The sequence below is a fragment of the Zosterops lateralis genome, assembly GCF_965231275.1.
Source record: "Zosterops lateralis genome assembly, chromosome: 1".
Classification (NCBI taxonomy): domain Eukaryota; kingdom Metazoa; phylum Chordata; class Aves; order Passeriformes; family Zosteropidae; genus Zosterops; species Zosterops lateralis.
In genome coordinates this window covers 110,373,845-110,391,473 of record NC_139762.1, presented here as the reverse complement: position 1 = coordinate 110,391,473, position 17,629 = coordinate 110,373,845, and the positions used below count along the sequence as shown (strand labels likewise).

Sequence of the window (17,629 nt, the reverse complement as noted above, 5' to 3'; positions counted from 1 at the left end):
CCATAAAGCAAGGTAACATCAGTGCTGAACAGAGAAGAAAGGATGCCTTGAGAGGCAGCCCCTGCAAGAAAGCCTCAGTTCCCATCCCAAGTACTGAAAATAACAGGGGGAACCTCTTATTATTTAGCTCCCACAAGCTGATGGACGAGTAGTTTCAAGAGGAGATTTCCAAGTTCTTTAGCAAATGCAGATGCAGATTTAGGGGAAAATGAAGACAGCAGTGGAGGAGAGCTTGTCCCCAAATCCACTGGTCCCAGGTGAGTGCAGCCTGTGAACTTCCAGGCAAAACACCGTGGACACAGCCACTCACTATGCAGCCACTGCGCCTGCACCAAGGAATACCTGCCCGTGATTGGGAAGGGCTAAGAACAATCAGAAGGCCGATTAAGAGCAGGCAGCAGTGCTGGGCACCGGGGCTGCGGGGCACTGAGGCACTGTGTCAGGCAGAGCCCGGCAGGACAGCAGCCCTGGCAGCCCTGGCAGCCCAGCCCGGCTGCTCCTGGCTCCTGCCATTTCCGCCTTTTAAGTCCAGAAAACGCTGCGGGCAGGAGGGCTTGGGAGTTTCAGCAGGGATGAGATCCAACCAGGGACAGATGAAGTCACCAAATGAATTTAGTTTTGACCTATCCGGGGTTTCGCTGCCCCCCCTCCTCCTCTCCGGCATGTATACATTCCGAGGTGAAAGGCTAAAGTAACACGCTGATTTACTCCAAGCATAATCTAATGGCAAATGAGATTTTGTAATACTATACAGCCCTCCTGACGGGGGCCTGAGCAGCCTCCAAGTGCCTCACAACCCTGCAGAGCCAGGCAAGAGAGGCAGTGACTCAGCAGGAGACAGGCACTGAACATCCACGGCTTTCAGAAGAGGACAAGTCTGGGAAGAAGGGGAAACAGGAGGGGAAATGCAATGCCTTTTTCCTAACACATAGCTGCTGTTTCCTAACAAGAGACTGCAGTATACTTTAAAATCCCTGGCTGTCCAAGGCAGGCAAAGCTAAGGAGCAGAGCACTCCCATGGGAAACCTCTTGCACTAGCTAAGGAGGGACTGCAGTACAGCTTTCCCACTCACAAATGACGCACTATGATACAGAGCACAAGAACATCGACATGCATCAACTCTTCTCTCTCCTACATTAAAAACAGGTGTAGAAACACACTGATTTATGCATTGCAACATTTATTCTAACTTCAATATACATGTTAGAATCACAGGATACCATGAGTTGGAAGGTGCCCACCAAGGATCATTGACTCCAGCTCTCTGTTCTTGCAGAAAATGAGGCACTTTTAAGTGGCCTTCTAAGGCCACCTTCACTTCAAAAGCTCCTGGAGTAATACCAAGTAAGGGACAAGGAACAGCACAGCAACCACTCATGCAACCATCCCAGGACTCGTGAGCAAAGGTGCCAGAGCACAGTGTGCATGACAGAGCTGCTGAGGTATCAGCCAGGCAGGCAGCCCCACTCCATCTCTGAACAAGGCATCCTGGCGGGAAGGTGACGACACTGATCAGGGTATAAGACAACATTTATTTTAAGCCCTGAAGTTGTAAACAAGCATGTGACAACAGATGAAGCAACAGGCAACCATGCTAGCTGCTTTCACTGGTGCATCACTCTCTAAAACATGGCTGTGTATTTTTGCAATGAATATATTAAGCTTTAGTATGGCTGCCCAGGCTTCCCACTGCTATCACAGCTCTGCTGCCATTTGGGGAGAAAGGAGAAGCACCAGGCTTTCTGCTGGGAATGCAGGACCAAGCTGCAGACAACACCTGTGACACTAACCAGCTGAAAGTCCCCTGCCAGCACTGCCTCTGCAGACCACTGCACCAACACACTGCAGAGCTCTTTTTCACTAGGCTCTGAGGCCAACCTCTCTGCCTCTTCTCCCTCAGCCACTGGTAAAAGCTAGATTAAAAATAATAATGAAGATAATAATTGATCCTGGAGTTCTGACATCTCCAATGTTGTTGATATATGCCCAAATAAATACCCCTGTCACTTATTACAACTACAAACCATTTTTAATATTATACAGACTGTAAGTGTTAAGACTACCACCTACAACATTTAATTTTGGTTTTGGATACCAAAGTAACTTGACCTCTTCCCTTGCTCTCATGAGTTAACGCTATAACAGACAAAGAAGCGCTCTTAAATTATTCTGGTGCTCCACCTACTACTGGTAAATGACACATCTTAAGAATTAATCCAACCAAGTACTATCTAGAAAAGGGCTGAACTTCTAAGTGCAATTGCTTAACTGCTAAATTAATTTTGGAGCAACTAAAACTAGAATTCACTAATCCTTCATGAAGTAAATTGCCCTGTAGGAACATTCTAGCTCAGCCATCTGTGATTTATGTAACATATTACTCTTGCTGTGTGCCAGTAACCACAGACTGATTTTACCACTGTTGCAGTACCAACATATTGGTGTCTACCAGCATCAAGTAAAGCTTCCCCAAACCCTTTATTTTAAACCATGTTAGTCTTTGAAGGACTGTGAAACTGCCACTTTCAGACAGATTTTAACTTTTAACATCTTCTGTCTATCTAAGAGGGGAAATCCCCAAAGTTTTGTTTTCTAAATAATGTTCTTTAGAAGGTGTTTACTGCTTTGATGTAACTGTGATTGTAGAAACTGAATTAGTTACAACACTCTTTATCTACAAGCCCCAGTAAAGCCTTTCACCTTAAGCTAAGAGAAGCATAGATGTACTGTTTAATAGGATTTGACCTCCTTTCATGGAATATCTTGAGGTCAATTCCTAAAGTGTATTGCTTCCAGCTGGCAAACAGTGACATACCAAGTTCAATCCTCACAATAAACAAGGACGAAAAAAGTTTATTGTTTGAATTGCCTTCAACTACATGTAAGCACAGTTAGGAAGGTAATGTGGGTTGCAATGTGAATATTTAGTTCCTTCAACCCTCTCAGTGTTGCTGCAGGCCATGCAACAAGATAGTTCTGCGCCACTCCCAGTAAAAGCACATCAAACTAAGCAGCATCTGACACAGTTTAAGAACTGTGCTCATAGTTAAAACATTTTCTGCAGATTAAACTTATCAATAATGCTAGTATCTTCTGCATAAAAAACCTACAATCCCTTAAAAGGAGATGAAGCAATTTATCAGCTGTTAACTTCAAGATATAATCTTTGGTTGCAATGTACATAATTAATTTTATGATACAGCAAAACGATGCCTTTGCTCTGTTCTGTCTCTACAAACTTTTGATCATTCCTGGGTACTAAACTGCAGAAGTTGCTCCCAGTGATTCAGAGAATGCAATATGAAATTATATGAATATGAATTAATATACTGCTGGAGCAGCATTATAGCTTCCACAAGAATAAAACTAGAAAATGCTTGATATTGATGAAGTCATACTGAGACTGCATACATGTATTTTTCTTTTCTATTTGAAACCTTTGATGACAAGGCTGATTTCACCTCCCTGGAAGTACAAAAGTTGTTTCCAGATGACATTCCTTTCATTTTTAAAGCGTATGATTTTGTTATTTTGTTTTTTTAAGTCGTGAGCTGTTTATGTTTATTAGAGTTACAGAATAGGATCATAAACTGACTCAGGCAGGTAGGGAACTCAAGAGAGATCTGCTCCAGCCTTCCAGTCACTGCAGAAACAGCAAGAGATAGCTGCCAAAGATCCCATTTGTCTCAGTTTCAAGTCCCTCCGAGGACAGATATTCCACAGCCCCTTTGGGTAACTTCTGGTGTTTGACCATCCTGGCTGTGTAAACATTTCTCCCAGTATCCAAAGTACTTTTTACTGCTGCAGCTGCTGACAGCCATTGCCACTCATCCTTTCTTCAGTGAAGAACCTGGCTCCATCTTCTTTACAGATAAGACTACAATGAGATCTTCCCCTCTCCTGAGCTGGCTCCTATCCAGACTGACCAAACACAGGTCATAAGCTCCAGCCCCCTGACCACCCTGGTGTCCCTCTGCCACACTCTCTTCAGTATGTCATTGTCCCTCTCAAAGTGGAGAGGCCAAATTCAGACACAGTATGTGAGATGTGGTCTCAGAAGCACCAGAGGGGAAGAATCACTTCCCCAGAGCTGCTGGCTACATGCCTGCCAATGCAGCCCAGCATGGACTTGGCCTTCTTCCCTGGAAGAGCACACTGCTGACTCATGTTCATCTTGTTCACCAGCACCACCAGGTCCATACTGTGTAACCCTTCAGGAACAACTGAGGGGTGTGCATAATGTGGTAGTGGAAAAAAACACCTCACCACATTAAAAACAGAGCTGCTTGAGAGACAAGGTAGTTCTACAGCATCCCTGCTGCTGTGCAACTCATTTCACACTTGGGAACCATGGATTAAAAATGTGCACTAGAGAGCCAAACCTCTGCAGGCAGAAATATGCAGAATAACAAAAGGGTTTGGATTGGATAGGACCTTAAAGATCATATGGTTCTAACCTCCCTGCCACAGGCAGCAACACCTTCCATTAGACCAGGCTGCTCAAAGCCCCGCACAACCCGGTCCTGAACATTTCCAGAAATGGGGCATCAACAGCTTCTCTGAGCAACATGTCTCAGTGTCTCATCACCCCACAGTAAAGAATTTATTCTTAATACCTAATCTAAACACATTGTCTGTTTGAAGCAATTGCCCTTTGTCTTACAACTACATATCCTTGTAAAAAGTCCCTCTCCAGCTCTCTTGCAAGCCCCCTTGGAAGGTTGTTCTAACGTCTCCCTGGAGCTTCTCTTCTCCAGGCTGAGTAACTCCAGGTGTCTCAGCCTGTCTTCACTGCAGATATATTAAAGGAAGCAAAAAACTAAAAAGATAGTATTTCTTATGCCTCTTTGAATCTGACAACTAGCACAATGACTGAAAATAGTGTATTTAGGCCCTGATTCAGAATCTACATCATGTATAACTTTGAAACATTATTATGGGCAAGCAGTGATATGGATCCCAAACAATTCAAGTCAATAAAATATAACAAACACCATTCTGCTTAACAAGGTATCCAACAGAATGACTAATTACAACTGAATGCTGTCCTTTTGGGAAAATGTATCCCTTCTATCCAAGCAATTACTACTGCTTCCCTGTTCTCAGCACTCCTACACACCATGGTCTCTCTGTATACACAAGCTCCTGTGGGACTTTCATATCACTGGGTTATGTGTTCCACTTCCATACAAACAATTACTCATAGATTCTATAGTTATTTTAACAAGCTATGATTTGTGTAACACTGAATCCGTAAGTAAAACAAATGAGTATTCTACTTCAAATATTTCAGTGCTTCCTATCCATGATATTACTGGATCAGCTCCACAGAGATTAACCTTAAGAGGCGAAGCATAACAACTGTGTAAGATTTGCCTAAAATGAATTTTCATTCCCCCAAAATTGTTTAATACATACTGCCAGCAAGCCCTTCTGAGCATCAACACTGCATTCCAGAGTGACAGGAAAGAATTTGCATTCATGTGCATCTCTGAATAATTACAGCTGCTTGGGTAGGAAATCTGTATGGTACTAAGGAACCCTTCTTAAGGGGGGAAAATACATTTGAGTTTCTCCTAAAAGATAAAACTGAAGTGCACAGACCTCAACTAAGGGTTCCACTGAGATTTCTCTCAGGGTTCCAAATTGCCAAGAAACATAGTATTGAAAATAAGCCTCTGCAACAGTACAATGCAAGGTGGTCACACACAAGGCCAGAAGATCAACAGAACAACCTGCACAGCATATTTCTCTCCAGGGAGAAAGATTTGGCACAGTTGTAGGATTTCCTATGGAAGCTACATCCTTAAGTCTTGATTCGCTGATGAATGTTTACACTTCCTGTTTGGATAGCATAGCAAAAAACCAGATTTAACACAAAGGCACCCTTTGCTAATCATGGGGCTCTATGGGAAACAAGAAATTATTTCAAAGTGGCTAAACTGAGACATTTAACAATTTAGTGGCTAAACTGAGACATTAATTATACAAAGCCTTCTCTACAAAATATTTGCTAACCTTGTATACCACTAGAAAACTAGACAAACTTTTGCCAAAATATCACAGCAAGATTTTAATCTTGAATTAAATATTTCATAGCACAAAACAGTAGAATTGTACTAACCCACCCCCCTCAAAAAAAACCTCTTTTTAAACCCCAACAGTTAAATGCATGTTTAGTAAACTTTTATAGCTGATATTCCTTTTCCCCTCCTACCTAATTGTAATGAAACAATACGAAGAAGATGCTTTATTGGTGAGTCAGGCAGCAGAGATCTGAGCAAGATCCAAACAGCTACACAGTGCCCGGCTAACACCATCCACAGAAGAAACACGGATGTTTTCCATTTACATTCCCTAGCACTGATCCTGGAAGTGAGTGAGTGCTGCTAGCTGGAGGCCTGGATTCAGGGAGCGAGGAGGATGCAAGCAGCCAAACGCTGTCCTGGTGCAGTGCGAGCCTCGCTGCTGCTGCTGCTGCCACCACGCCACAGCCTTCGTGCCATCCCACTCCGTGGTTGGTGGGATTGAGAACAGATGTGGTGAGACCACTCGTTTTCAATTATCAAACAAAGGCTGAAAGTTGCACTTCCAAAATGAAGAGCTGGCACACTACTTATCTGCTTCCTTACCAAGCCTTTGCTATAATTAGCTTTGTGCATGAGGAAGGAGAAGAGACTGTCAAATTAAACTAACTAAACTTCCCACTAAACTCCAAAACCTCTGAAGATATTTTTAAAGAGTCACACATTCAAATGCCAAGGCTTGAAATGTAGACCTACCACACATTTTCTTTTCTTAGTGGCTCCCAAAACAATTTTTATATCACAAAAGATTAGTCCAGGTATGCCCCCTGGAAGAACATGCGTGTGGTCCAGATGAGGTAACTGCATCTCCCTCAAATGAGCCAAAGAAATAGCTTTAATCAAGGTCTCTTGCTCCACAGCCCCACCTCCAAATCACCTTTCTTTCACAATGCAGCATATTTTTCAGTGCCTGTTTTCTAGGAAGACTAGATTGAAGACACTAGGCAGAAGCCAAAATGTCTGTTTCTGAAAGTGCCAGCATCAGGTTCAGCTCTTGCGTGTCCCAAACTTGCTCCTTTTACTCTTAATATGCCAAAAACACATTGCTGTTGCTATGCAGCTCAACAAGGTAGTTTAAAAAAACCCACATCACACAACAAAAACCAGAATGCAGCCTCCCACCCACAGGATGTTTCTGAAACCCGCGGAGGCTGGGTGCAAATTAGGCATTCTCAGACCTTTATGGCAAGAGCACTTGGGTGTAAGCTGAGGTGTTCATTCTCTCTGAAAATTACCTCAATTTCCTTACACAAACTGGGCTGTCTGTGGAGTGTCTTCTCCCCTCTCTCACCAATCCCCAAAAAGCTACCTCCCTCTTAGTCCCTGATTTAAACAAATACCTCCAGCCCCCAAAACATTATGAAGGTATTTCCCTCAAGGAAGATCTAAATCCAGGTCAACAGAGACATCCCAATAATGCAGGCAGGACTATCTCAGCTTCAAACTACTGATGCAGTATTGAGCAGCATCCCTCCTAACCCTTAGAGACTTTTACATGCTGACTTTCACATGTGATTCCCAGTTATCTTCAGACAGTTTCACCCTGTGCTTTTTGAGAGCTGAATCTGCCCAGCAGAAGATTCTCACCAAAACAGCTCTCTCTGAGCAGAGTACTCCCTAAGCAGAAAACAAGATTAAAGAAGAAGCAGTGGCAGCAATAGGAAGACAGCTTTATGAAAGTGAAAGAAGAGAAAATAGAGGGTACATAAGCTGACAGGAATCAAGCAAAGATTTCTGCCATGGTCCATCTTTAATGCTGGCTAGTAAGGTCCTGGCTCTAAGTCATCAGGATGGTTTTCTCCCCGATAGCAACTATCTTGCTGCAATCCAGATGCTTGGCAGACAAGAGACAAGTTGTAGCTCTATCACAGCTACAACTTTTAGAAAAGCACAGGCCAGATTTATGGGGTGTAATTTATGTTAGTTTGTTGATTTTTTAAAAAAAATATTTTTATTGCCTTTTTCCTGCTTTCAATGAAATCCAGGGCAAAATTCTCATAATCTGCAATAAAACTGTTAGGTCAAGAGCAAATGCCTCTGAAAATAAAGATTCACTTACTAATATATTTAATAGCGTTTGCTTTGACTGGCATTTACAGTTTCAGAAGTCATGCCTATCTGTACTGTGAAGTGAGAAGATAACTCACTGCTTTTACTCTGTATCATCTTCACAGTTCCCAAGCTTGGGCCTTTAAATACCAATTTTATCGACACAAATGGCCATTTTTTTCTTCAGAGTAACTACCTGCTTACCACATTCAGTGGAACCTAATTTTAGACCAAGAAATTCCTTTTGCCCAGAGTAAGGCAAAGTCATAGGTCTCCCTTTGAACCCTGAGTGAAGCCACATGTGTGGAAGGCACAGAGTCACCAGAGACGGGGGCAGCTCCTGCCGAGGGAAGGATGCTCTCTGCTGCCCAGGGCCAGCCTGCATCCGGCAATTCACTGCGAGTTTGGAAGGCAAAGACCAAAACAGATTTTGCTATAATGTAAATCTTGACTTTCAGCATGGAAGTTATCAGCTCATACTGCTGTAAAAGGCAGCCAGATATGCTCTGTAACACCCCACAACTTTTTCCAGCAGTGGGTGAGGAAATCACCACCGCTGTCTACTTTCATTATTATGCACAGCATCATCACTCATCTGCTTAAACAACGATTTCTAGAATGAAAACAACACTTAGGAAAAATAAATATTTAAAACAGATAATATTAGAAAAAGTGCACACTCATAGATAAAAACTAGAACAGAAATATTCTTTCCTTTTGGCCTAGTACTTTGAAGAAAAATAATCAGGAAGTCGGCCCCTTCCCCTCTGCTTCATGCAAGTTCTGGGTATAAAACTAAATATAGCCAGGGAATGAAGGACCAGAAAAACATTCTTCTAGCAACACAGAGACAAAGTGGAAGTTATGCACAGCATCCTGCAAAGGAAGGTACAACAGTTTGTGCCTTTAGGACCAGGGTGATTTAGACTAGGTATGCCATTTGAACCTGGAAGTACTCACTCTTAATACATTAGCTTTTAAAAATATAATGAGCTGGTCAACCACACAAGATACCTGGAGTCTGGCAAAAAAAGCACTGCAAACATGTCTTATTAAAAAAAAAAAAAATAAAATCTCCACACAGCTGTTGATTCGGTTTCTCATTGAATTTTTTCAGCCACCTTTGAACACGGAAGTAAAACGACCATTAAATGTAATGCCATTCTCAGAAATTACCCAAAGTCTACTTTGGGCCAACAAAAAGACACCTCGGTACCAAATTTTAAACAGTCTCCAGATCTGAAGCACATGAAACAGCATTTCACTTGAGCAATACAGATTGATTACAGTTATTAACTCTGAAAGGTAATGTCACCCTGTGACTAAATTTTATGCCAAAGTGCTTGGTTTCTATTTACCGGGTAAGTAAAGCTGGATGAGAAACTTAACACCTTAGGCCTGTATGTCCCAGTCTGCAAAATATAATATGTCCTTTGGAAGACTTGGGAAAACTATTTGTGGCTTTGCATAGAGAGCACATGGCTGGGACTTGTGGTATAGGCTCAATTCCCTGCTGCATCCTCAACTCTGTGCATAACTTACAGCAGCTCTTTCCATGTCAGCTTCCTAGTCTGTAAAACAGTGCAACCTGCAGCTGGTTTGGAATCTGCTCCAGGATTTGGATATCAAATCTTTGGTAAAACCTGGTATTAGAAATAGCAAAGGGTTTTTTTAGGTATGAGTATATCTAACCTGATGAACGAAATTTTCTGATCAGTAAAGACTACCTCTGTTTTAAAATATTTACAAAACAGAACATGTTAAAAGCTGTAAAATGAGAAAGCATTTCTGTTACTACAGGAGTGAAGGATTGAAAGGCAAATACTGAACCTTTATACACATGGTAGATGCAGGTTAACTTAGGAGCAAAGCTGCAGGACGCAGAAGTGTTTAAGCTTTGTACAACTGCTCATCTGCTGTCAAGCTCCAGGGTGTATTTAATGACATATTTATTCCATATTCCTAGATGGAAGAAGCCAGCCCAACAATCAGAGGCATAGCAACTTGATGTGTCATATAGTGAGGTCCTACAAGCTGCTCCAGAAGTCTGGAATGGCACTGACAGTCCAGTCTGGCAACAGGCACTAAAGTGATGGAATTCATCTGGTGTCCCCAGTGATCTCCTGCTGCCACTCACACTGAACAAGGACTGAACTTGCCTGGCTACTAAAGGTTGTCATGGAAGTTAAAAGCCATTTTTTCTGGTACTAAGGAAAAGTTTCACCAGCCTTCATGTATATTCTGTAATGTTTCCCTTCTGTTATGCTTGACATTTACTTCCTAAGGGACTTTAGCTACAGATGGAAGCAAGTTAAGTATCATTCTCCCTTTCTCCCAGAAAGGAAGAAATCAACAGATCTGGATGTTATGACTCTGTAGAACATGGTAAGTTTTCAAAAGGAAAAAAAAAAACAACCCAGCCTAAATAGAAATCCCCAGTGGAAATTTTTATTTGTGCATTAAAGGTTTATTTCTAAAATACATAGAACTGGATTACTTATTTACTGCCCAAAAATAACATGCAATATCAGTAGTTCTGTATTTCTTTATATGGCTGTAGAGAGGGATACAAATGGATACAAATCCTTCAAAGACTAAAGAGTACTTCCCTGGATGAAAGGCTATTCAGATGCAGAGTATCTTCACAGTTTCTGGAAAACTGGGCAAGTGATACAGTTATTCCTGCCATCACACGCTGAACACAGCAGCCTCACAAAATGTCTTTTCTAGACACATTTCAGAGTATGGTATGACAAGCAAAAGGATAAGAAAACTGACTTGTTGATGACTGCAGAAAAACACATACAAACCTACTGAAAAAGAAGAATGGAGAACCCCATGTAACAGAGGTTTCCTGAAGAATTCTTCTGAAGGAAACCAGTTAGCAATCTATGGTACCTGTAATATGCCAGAATAACTAAAGGCTGATGCATGATATTTCAAATCTATTTAATATTTCTGCTTAGCCGCAGAATAGAAATACAGCTTTGCCCTAAAACAGAATCTTGTACTACTCAGCTGAAATTCAGATATAGGAAGTGAGAGCTCCAGGCTTTCTGCAAGTAGAAATAGGTCCTTGCAAAAGCGTTTTTGCTGCTTTGTGCTAAATGTGTGCACTGTGGTGCTCTGCTGCACAAAGTATAAGCAGCTTCAGAGAGAGAAACACCAGATTTTGTGCAATTCAAACCAACCACACACTGGGATCTCGGACGCATTTCAGGCTCGCCCGTCAGCGTGTGATCAACAATGAGATTCACTGTTAAGGTTATTAATGGCCAAATGCCGGCAGCAGCTCCGTTATCCCTCAGCAGAAGAAAAAAATAAAATGTGATTTCCTTCAGACAAACAAGCCAAGTCATCCACGTTTGTTTTCATGTATTCGAGCCTACAACTCGCCACTTTAGTCAGATATTTGAGAGCAGCATCATTTCCTGCTGCTGGAAAATCGGCTTTAAGGGGCGTGTTCTCTGCAGAGGCACTGCTTGCTGTCATCCAGGCAGCATTTAAAATAACAGTATATTGACACAGGGAACCACCGGCGGTGTTATCGCCCTTCGGGTCGGCAGCAAGGAGCACATCAAACCAGTTGCGTTCCGGGCCGCGCCGCGACCCTTATCAAACAATGCAAACAATTTTAATGAGCTTATCTGCCGGAACATATTGTCGGGGATGTTAATGCACAAGCGCTGCCAGCAACGCATGCCAAACGATTCATCAAAAATGCCTACAACTGCGACAAAAGACGGGTGTCCCCCTCCCCAAAAGGAGAGACGATAAATAAACACAAAATGGGGCAGGCGGGGGGCGGGGATGGAGCCGCCCTCCCTCCCCCGCCAGGGAGAGCTGTCACCCCCGCCCCAGGAGCGGCTGTCACCCCCAGGGCGCCGTGCGGGGCTGGGGCACTGCCCGGTGCCCGGTGCCCGGTGCCCGGTGCCCGGTGCTCGGTGCTCGGTGCTCGGTGCGGCTCCCCCGGCCCGGCCCGGCCCGGCAGGGGCTGGGGCTGCCCGCGCCCCGCCATCCCCGGCCGCCGCCGCCTCCCTCCGCGATCCGCAGCGAGGTGCTGCAGCTCTTTTCCGAGGGGAGCTGGCTGCCTGCGCGGGGGGCGTTCTCGCTTTTATTCCCCCCCTCCTTTTTTTTTTTTTTTTTTTTTTTTTCCTCCTTTTTTAATTGTCATTTTTAACCGCCTTTCTTCCGCTCCGGCAGGATCCCGCCTGTCCCCCGAGCGCTCCGCAGGCGGACAATGCGGGCCCGGGGGGAGAGGAGGGGGCTGCAGCCCTCCCGCCCGCCTTACGCAAGGGCGCCGCCGCAGCCCCCCCGCCGTACCTGTAGGAGCGCTCCCCCCGCACCGTGTGCTTCCTGAAGGGGATGATGGTCCCGTTATCCTGGATGATGTCGTTGTTGTTCTCGCCATTTGGGGACAGGGCTTGGGTCGGTCCGGGCATTGGCGCTCCCGCCGCTCCGCAGAGCCCCGCGCTGCCTCCTCCTCCTCCTCCTCCTCCTCCTCGGCCGGCGCTGCTGCCGCTGGCGCTGCTGGAGTGCGGAAGGTGGCGGCACCGCGGCTCCGCTCCCGCCCCGCCCCGCCCCGCGCGTCAGCCCCGCCGCCGCCGCCGCACGTGACCGCCCTCGCCATGGCAACGGCCCGCGCCCGGGGACGGCACCGGGAACAGAGAGAGAGAGGGGGAGAGGGGGAGAGAGAGAGAGGGGCCCGCCCCGCCCCGCGCCCCGCACAAAGAGCCGCCCGCCCCGGAGCGCGGCCCGAGCCCTCCGCCGGCCCCGCTGGGAGCGGGCGCAGACAAAGCGCCGGGGCATCCCCGCCACGCCCCCGCCAAGCACGGAGCTCTCGCCGCCCCCGCGCCCGTCCCCGCACCCGCGGGCGGCACGGAAAGGCCGCCTCTCCCCTGGGGACCGCGCCCCCGACAGCGCCCGGCGGAGCCAGACCAGCCCCATCCTCACCGCCACCCGCCCTGCCCGGTACCTCAGCATCCTCCGCCTCTCCCCACGCCCCACGAGGAGCTGTCGGGGTCCTGCTGAAGGAGCCCCCCACCCCCAGGGCGGGCTGCTCGGTTGGTCACACGGCGCCGAGGCGCGGCAGGGAACACCGCCCAGCGCTGCCCAGCATCTCCCGGCGGCGCGGCGCGGCTGTGCCGGGGGCGAGGGCCATCCCCGCCGCACAAAGCCCGCCCGCACCCGCCGCTGCGGCTCGCAGGGATCACAGCCTGGGGAGGGTGTTGCATAAGCTTTATTTTTAAAAACGCTTTATTTTTAAAAAGTGCATAAGCATTAAGTGACGTGAGACTACAGGATGTGAAAAATCATGGGCTCCTAATGATAAAACAGCACACGAAGGTCTTAGTTATTTTATCCTTTTTTTTTTTTTTTTTTTTTTCCTTTTTTTCCCGGTTCACGTGTCTGCTACTCCGCCTGCATTTCCAGCCCAAGCACCAGGATGTTCAAGTTACCAAGCTCTGTATCCCCGCTTACAACTTCACTGGAGAGCACGGTACAACACCTGTCAAGCTGTGTTGCACGTTTCCAGCATTCTCCTGCTCTCAGGCTTACACAGAAAAAACTCCATTTGATGGCACATCCTTTAAAATCTTTCTTGGATCAGAAACAAGAAAGGAAGAGACCTGCCAAGGCAGCAGCACTGAACTTCTGGCACTTGTAGCACCACCAACCACACAACCCTCATCTTTTCCTCCCCTTCTTCTAGAAGAGTTTTTGCATCAATTTCCGTCTGCAAAGCTCTATGATTTCTGCACATCTCCCCTTGCCTAGAAAGCAATGCGCTTCAAAGTTTGACATTACCACAGATCAGTGCTGGTCATCCTCACAAACAGACCTGAACCTGTGGTCAAAACCTACCCTCATGTCCCAATAGTGCATCGAAACCCACACTTCTACCACAGTAGAAAAACATTGTCCAGCTGTTTGCAAATTGTCTTCTCTAAGCAGAAACCAGCTAGGTTGGCTATAGGCACAGCCTCTAAGCAGATCTGTATGACCTCAAGGCTGTTAGATGCAAAATATTTGGGTGGATCTATTAACATCTTAAAAAATACATGTCCCAAAATCCAACTCTTTAAAAAAGAATTATAACATGGTAGGTCAAACAAAAGCCATGTGAGTATTTCTAATATGTTCTGAGAGACACATGCTGATATTTTAACTCAGAAGTTCTGAAGTACAAATTTTATCAGGTTTCTGCCTCAGATTTTTTTCTGCACAAGCAAAATGACAGTGACATTTAAACTAATCTTTACCTAATCTTTCAGACTGAAATTACACTACTGAAAGCTTAGTTTACATGATTATATTAATAATATAGACCATTCACAGAGAGCTTATAAGGTGAATAAAATCAATAACACCAACTGCACAACACTTGGACTGCTGAGAATCTCCTTGGATTTATATCAGGTGTGTCTCATTTTAGAGCAATCTCTAACAAGGCTGAAGTCAGTCTTCCAATTTGCCACTGTCCTCTGCACATCAAGACAGCGGATCTTACTTATGCTTTCTGCCAGGTTTCCAAATATACTCAAATTTATCTTTCAGTAACCAATCTACGGACATTTGCAATTGGCACACTTCACTGAAAAATGTTTAATTCATCTGGTAATTGGAGGAAGCAACGTTCAAGCATTTTTCAAAACAAGCAACAAAACCCACACTGTTAAAAAGGCAAATAACTGTCTTAGTAGTACTCAAGAACATGGAAAAGCCAGAAATGCCATGTGGTGACAGAACATAAAAATAATCTATAGCAGGTCTTTATCTGCCAGACATAACCCTACCTGCTCTGCTAGGGAGCAAGCAGTAAAACACTCTGCAACCCTAACTTGTAAAAACATTTTTATTTCTTCACCAGTGGCAAAGAACAGAAGCTTCTTTATTGAAGTCTCTAAAGCTGTTTAAAACATGTACCAACAAAGCTACAGAAGAGAAGTGCAGGTGAGGAGAGCATGGCAGCCTTGTTTCAGACCTCTTCCAGTCTTTGCATTAGGACTCAAGGTCTGAAGAACACATGCTGCCTCAGCACAATAGCTTATCTTTATGAAGGCCAAGCCAAGCATCAGCAAAAGAAACCTGGTACTGGTTTTCAGAAAGCACATGTTTCAGTGTGCTTCAGTCAATCTAGCACAGCTGTGGGGGGCTCTGGGTGCAATATGGATTGCATGGGTGCAGTGTGGGTGCAATATGCACAGCATTCCCTCTACCTCCATCTCTCTTTCTGGGCACTGTGTGGCCCACAAGCACAACTCCTGTCTTTACATGCTGGAAGCCACCAGCATCTTCTTCCCACTTCCATTATTTTAAGCTAAAAGGTCTCAAAGAAGGAGGAAATCTGTTGCTGTTATTAGGTGACTGTACATCTGTGTGGCCTTTATGGATTTTTACATGCACGAGGCACACAGATAGAGAATTGATCTGAAGAATAAAAATCGATTATTGGTGTTAATAAAAAAGCCCCACCTGTGAAGGTACCAAAATCTGATACTCACAAGTGATGTGATGACTAAGCAAAGCAAAGAGCCAGGGAAGCAATTAATGCCGAAGGGTGGAATTACAAAACCTGATGTAACAGACCTTCAGCACTGAGACCATAGAGGCAATGGCTGAAAGGGACCTATGGAGGTTATCCAATCCAGTATCTCCCACTTGGAGAAGGATCATCACCAATATGAGATCAGGTCACATTTGGTGACATGATTGTAATCAATCTAAATCTTGAAAATCTCCAAGGATGGAGATGTCACATCCTCTCAAGACCACAAGCTCCCATGCCATGTAGCTACACAGCAAGTCCCAGGAGTACTGCTGATGCCAAAAAGCACCACTTTACCACATCACATGCATTCCAGTACTTTGATTTCTGCTGCGGTGAACCAGGTAGAGAGAATACCAGTATTTACTGGAATAGGCCTAAACATCATTCTCCAAAATCTGGTTCCTCCTTCCTCTTCAGAGCTTTTGTTTTCAGTTCTTCCCTCTTTACTTGCTCTAAGCCTCACTTTACTGCAGTAGGAAGGCCATGAGGCCTAATTTATAATGCCTGAGAGTAAAATGCTCTAAAAGTCCAAAATGCAGCATGAGAAAGACCTCAGGCATACTTGAGCCAGAATTTTATATTAGGCAGCTAATGTGGAAATAAATTATAAATATTTCAATACTGATAAGCGATCAATGTACAGCCTCTGACAGCAGAGGTGATGGCTAGGCTAGGGACTTCTGCTGATATACTTGTGAGGGGATAAAAAACCTCCCCCCCCCGGTTTTAGGGAGTATTTCATGACATAGCCAAACTATAAATACAATTAATGATTGCAGAAATTCCCCACCGCTTGGATAACTTTGGGGTGGTGGGAGGAATAGAGAGTGAGACTAAGAAAAACACATTTAACCCTAGAGTGGCCAGCAAGCATCCCTCATCTCTGACATCTCTGTTCATGTTCAAGCTTGTAAAGGAGTCAGTGTGATATTGCTTGCAGTCTTCTCAGAATAAGGCCCAGCTACAAACTGCAGCAAACATCATGCAAGCATAAGTATTTTGGATCATCTACATCACTTTTCTGAGGAGTTTCATGAACATTCCTGTCACAAGTGCAGTTTTTTCCAGTGGGGAAAAAAAACCCTGGGACTAGATTTCAGAAAACAGTTGGAAGGTAGCAATAACTTTTGGAAAGCAGAAATCCTGGGCAATGTAGTCTGCTTTTCTAATTTAACTAGTCTCATCGTCTTCCTTTACCACAACAAAGATTAACAGAATTCTGTAAAGCCACAGATTGACATGCTGTAGATTAAAATCAGTTAATTCTAGGCCTCGAGTGTGTGTGTTTATAAAAAAATCCATGCAGAAAGAGTCTCTTTCTTCTGAAAGAGTTGGACAACAGTGTTTAAATTTGAAAATAAGTGAATAAAACAAATCAGGAAGAAAGTTTGGGAAGAGCTAAAAGAAGTTACTCTGTTAAGTCTTGGGCACACCTTGGTCGTTCAAGGAAGTTCCAATTTATTAATGTACTTTGACATACTTTATTCCCAGCATGAGGAGGTTCAGTAAGATGGGTATAACCATTAGCATACTTAATTAGACTGCATCAGAATCAGCCTAATTTCTAAAGTTGCATTTAGCAGATTAGTAACAGAAGATTTAGGAGATCCAGATTTGCATCTTATCTGTGAGAAGTACAAGTGAGGTATCTGCAACTGAATGTCTATTAGAGAACACTGGCTTGTGGCAGCCTGAACTGGAGCAGAGGTCTAACCTGTGACAATAACATATCACACAGGAACATCCACAAAGTGGTCAGCAACAGCAGTGTTACTAACACAGCAAACATATATCAGACACAATGAGGTGCACGTTAAGTTTCAAACTGACCTGGATTACACAGAACTCGTGTTTCCCATTTTGCTGACATACTGTCAACAGCACTGATCAACCCAAAGGAAAACAGAGTGGCACAAAATCACTTCAGGTAAAAATTCAAAA

At 44.5% G+C, this 17,629-nt stretch overlaps 1 protein-coding gene across 5 annotated transcripts in view; it reads right to left on the bottom strand.

Annotated features, from left to right (window-relative positions):
- MAPRE2 (microtubule associated protein RP/EB family member 2) overlaps positions 1-17,629 on the bottom strand; it is a 99,572-nt gene that overhangs the window by 45,703 nt on the left and 36,240 nt on the right. Inside the window, exon 1 of one of the 5 annotated variants that reach the window (XM_083868072.1) lies at positions 12,460-12,671. The exons of 3 other annotated variants lie outside the window; for them this stretch is intronic. In XM_083868072.1, coding sequence (XP_083724198.1) covers positions 12,460-12,547 — 88 coding nt within the window. In that variant the 5' untranslated portion in view covers positions 12,548-12,671. Of the gene's footprint in view, positions 1-12,459; positions 12,672-17,629 lie in introns of those variants that run through there. One more of the 5 variants, XM_083868069.1, reaches the window with a different exon arrangement.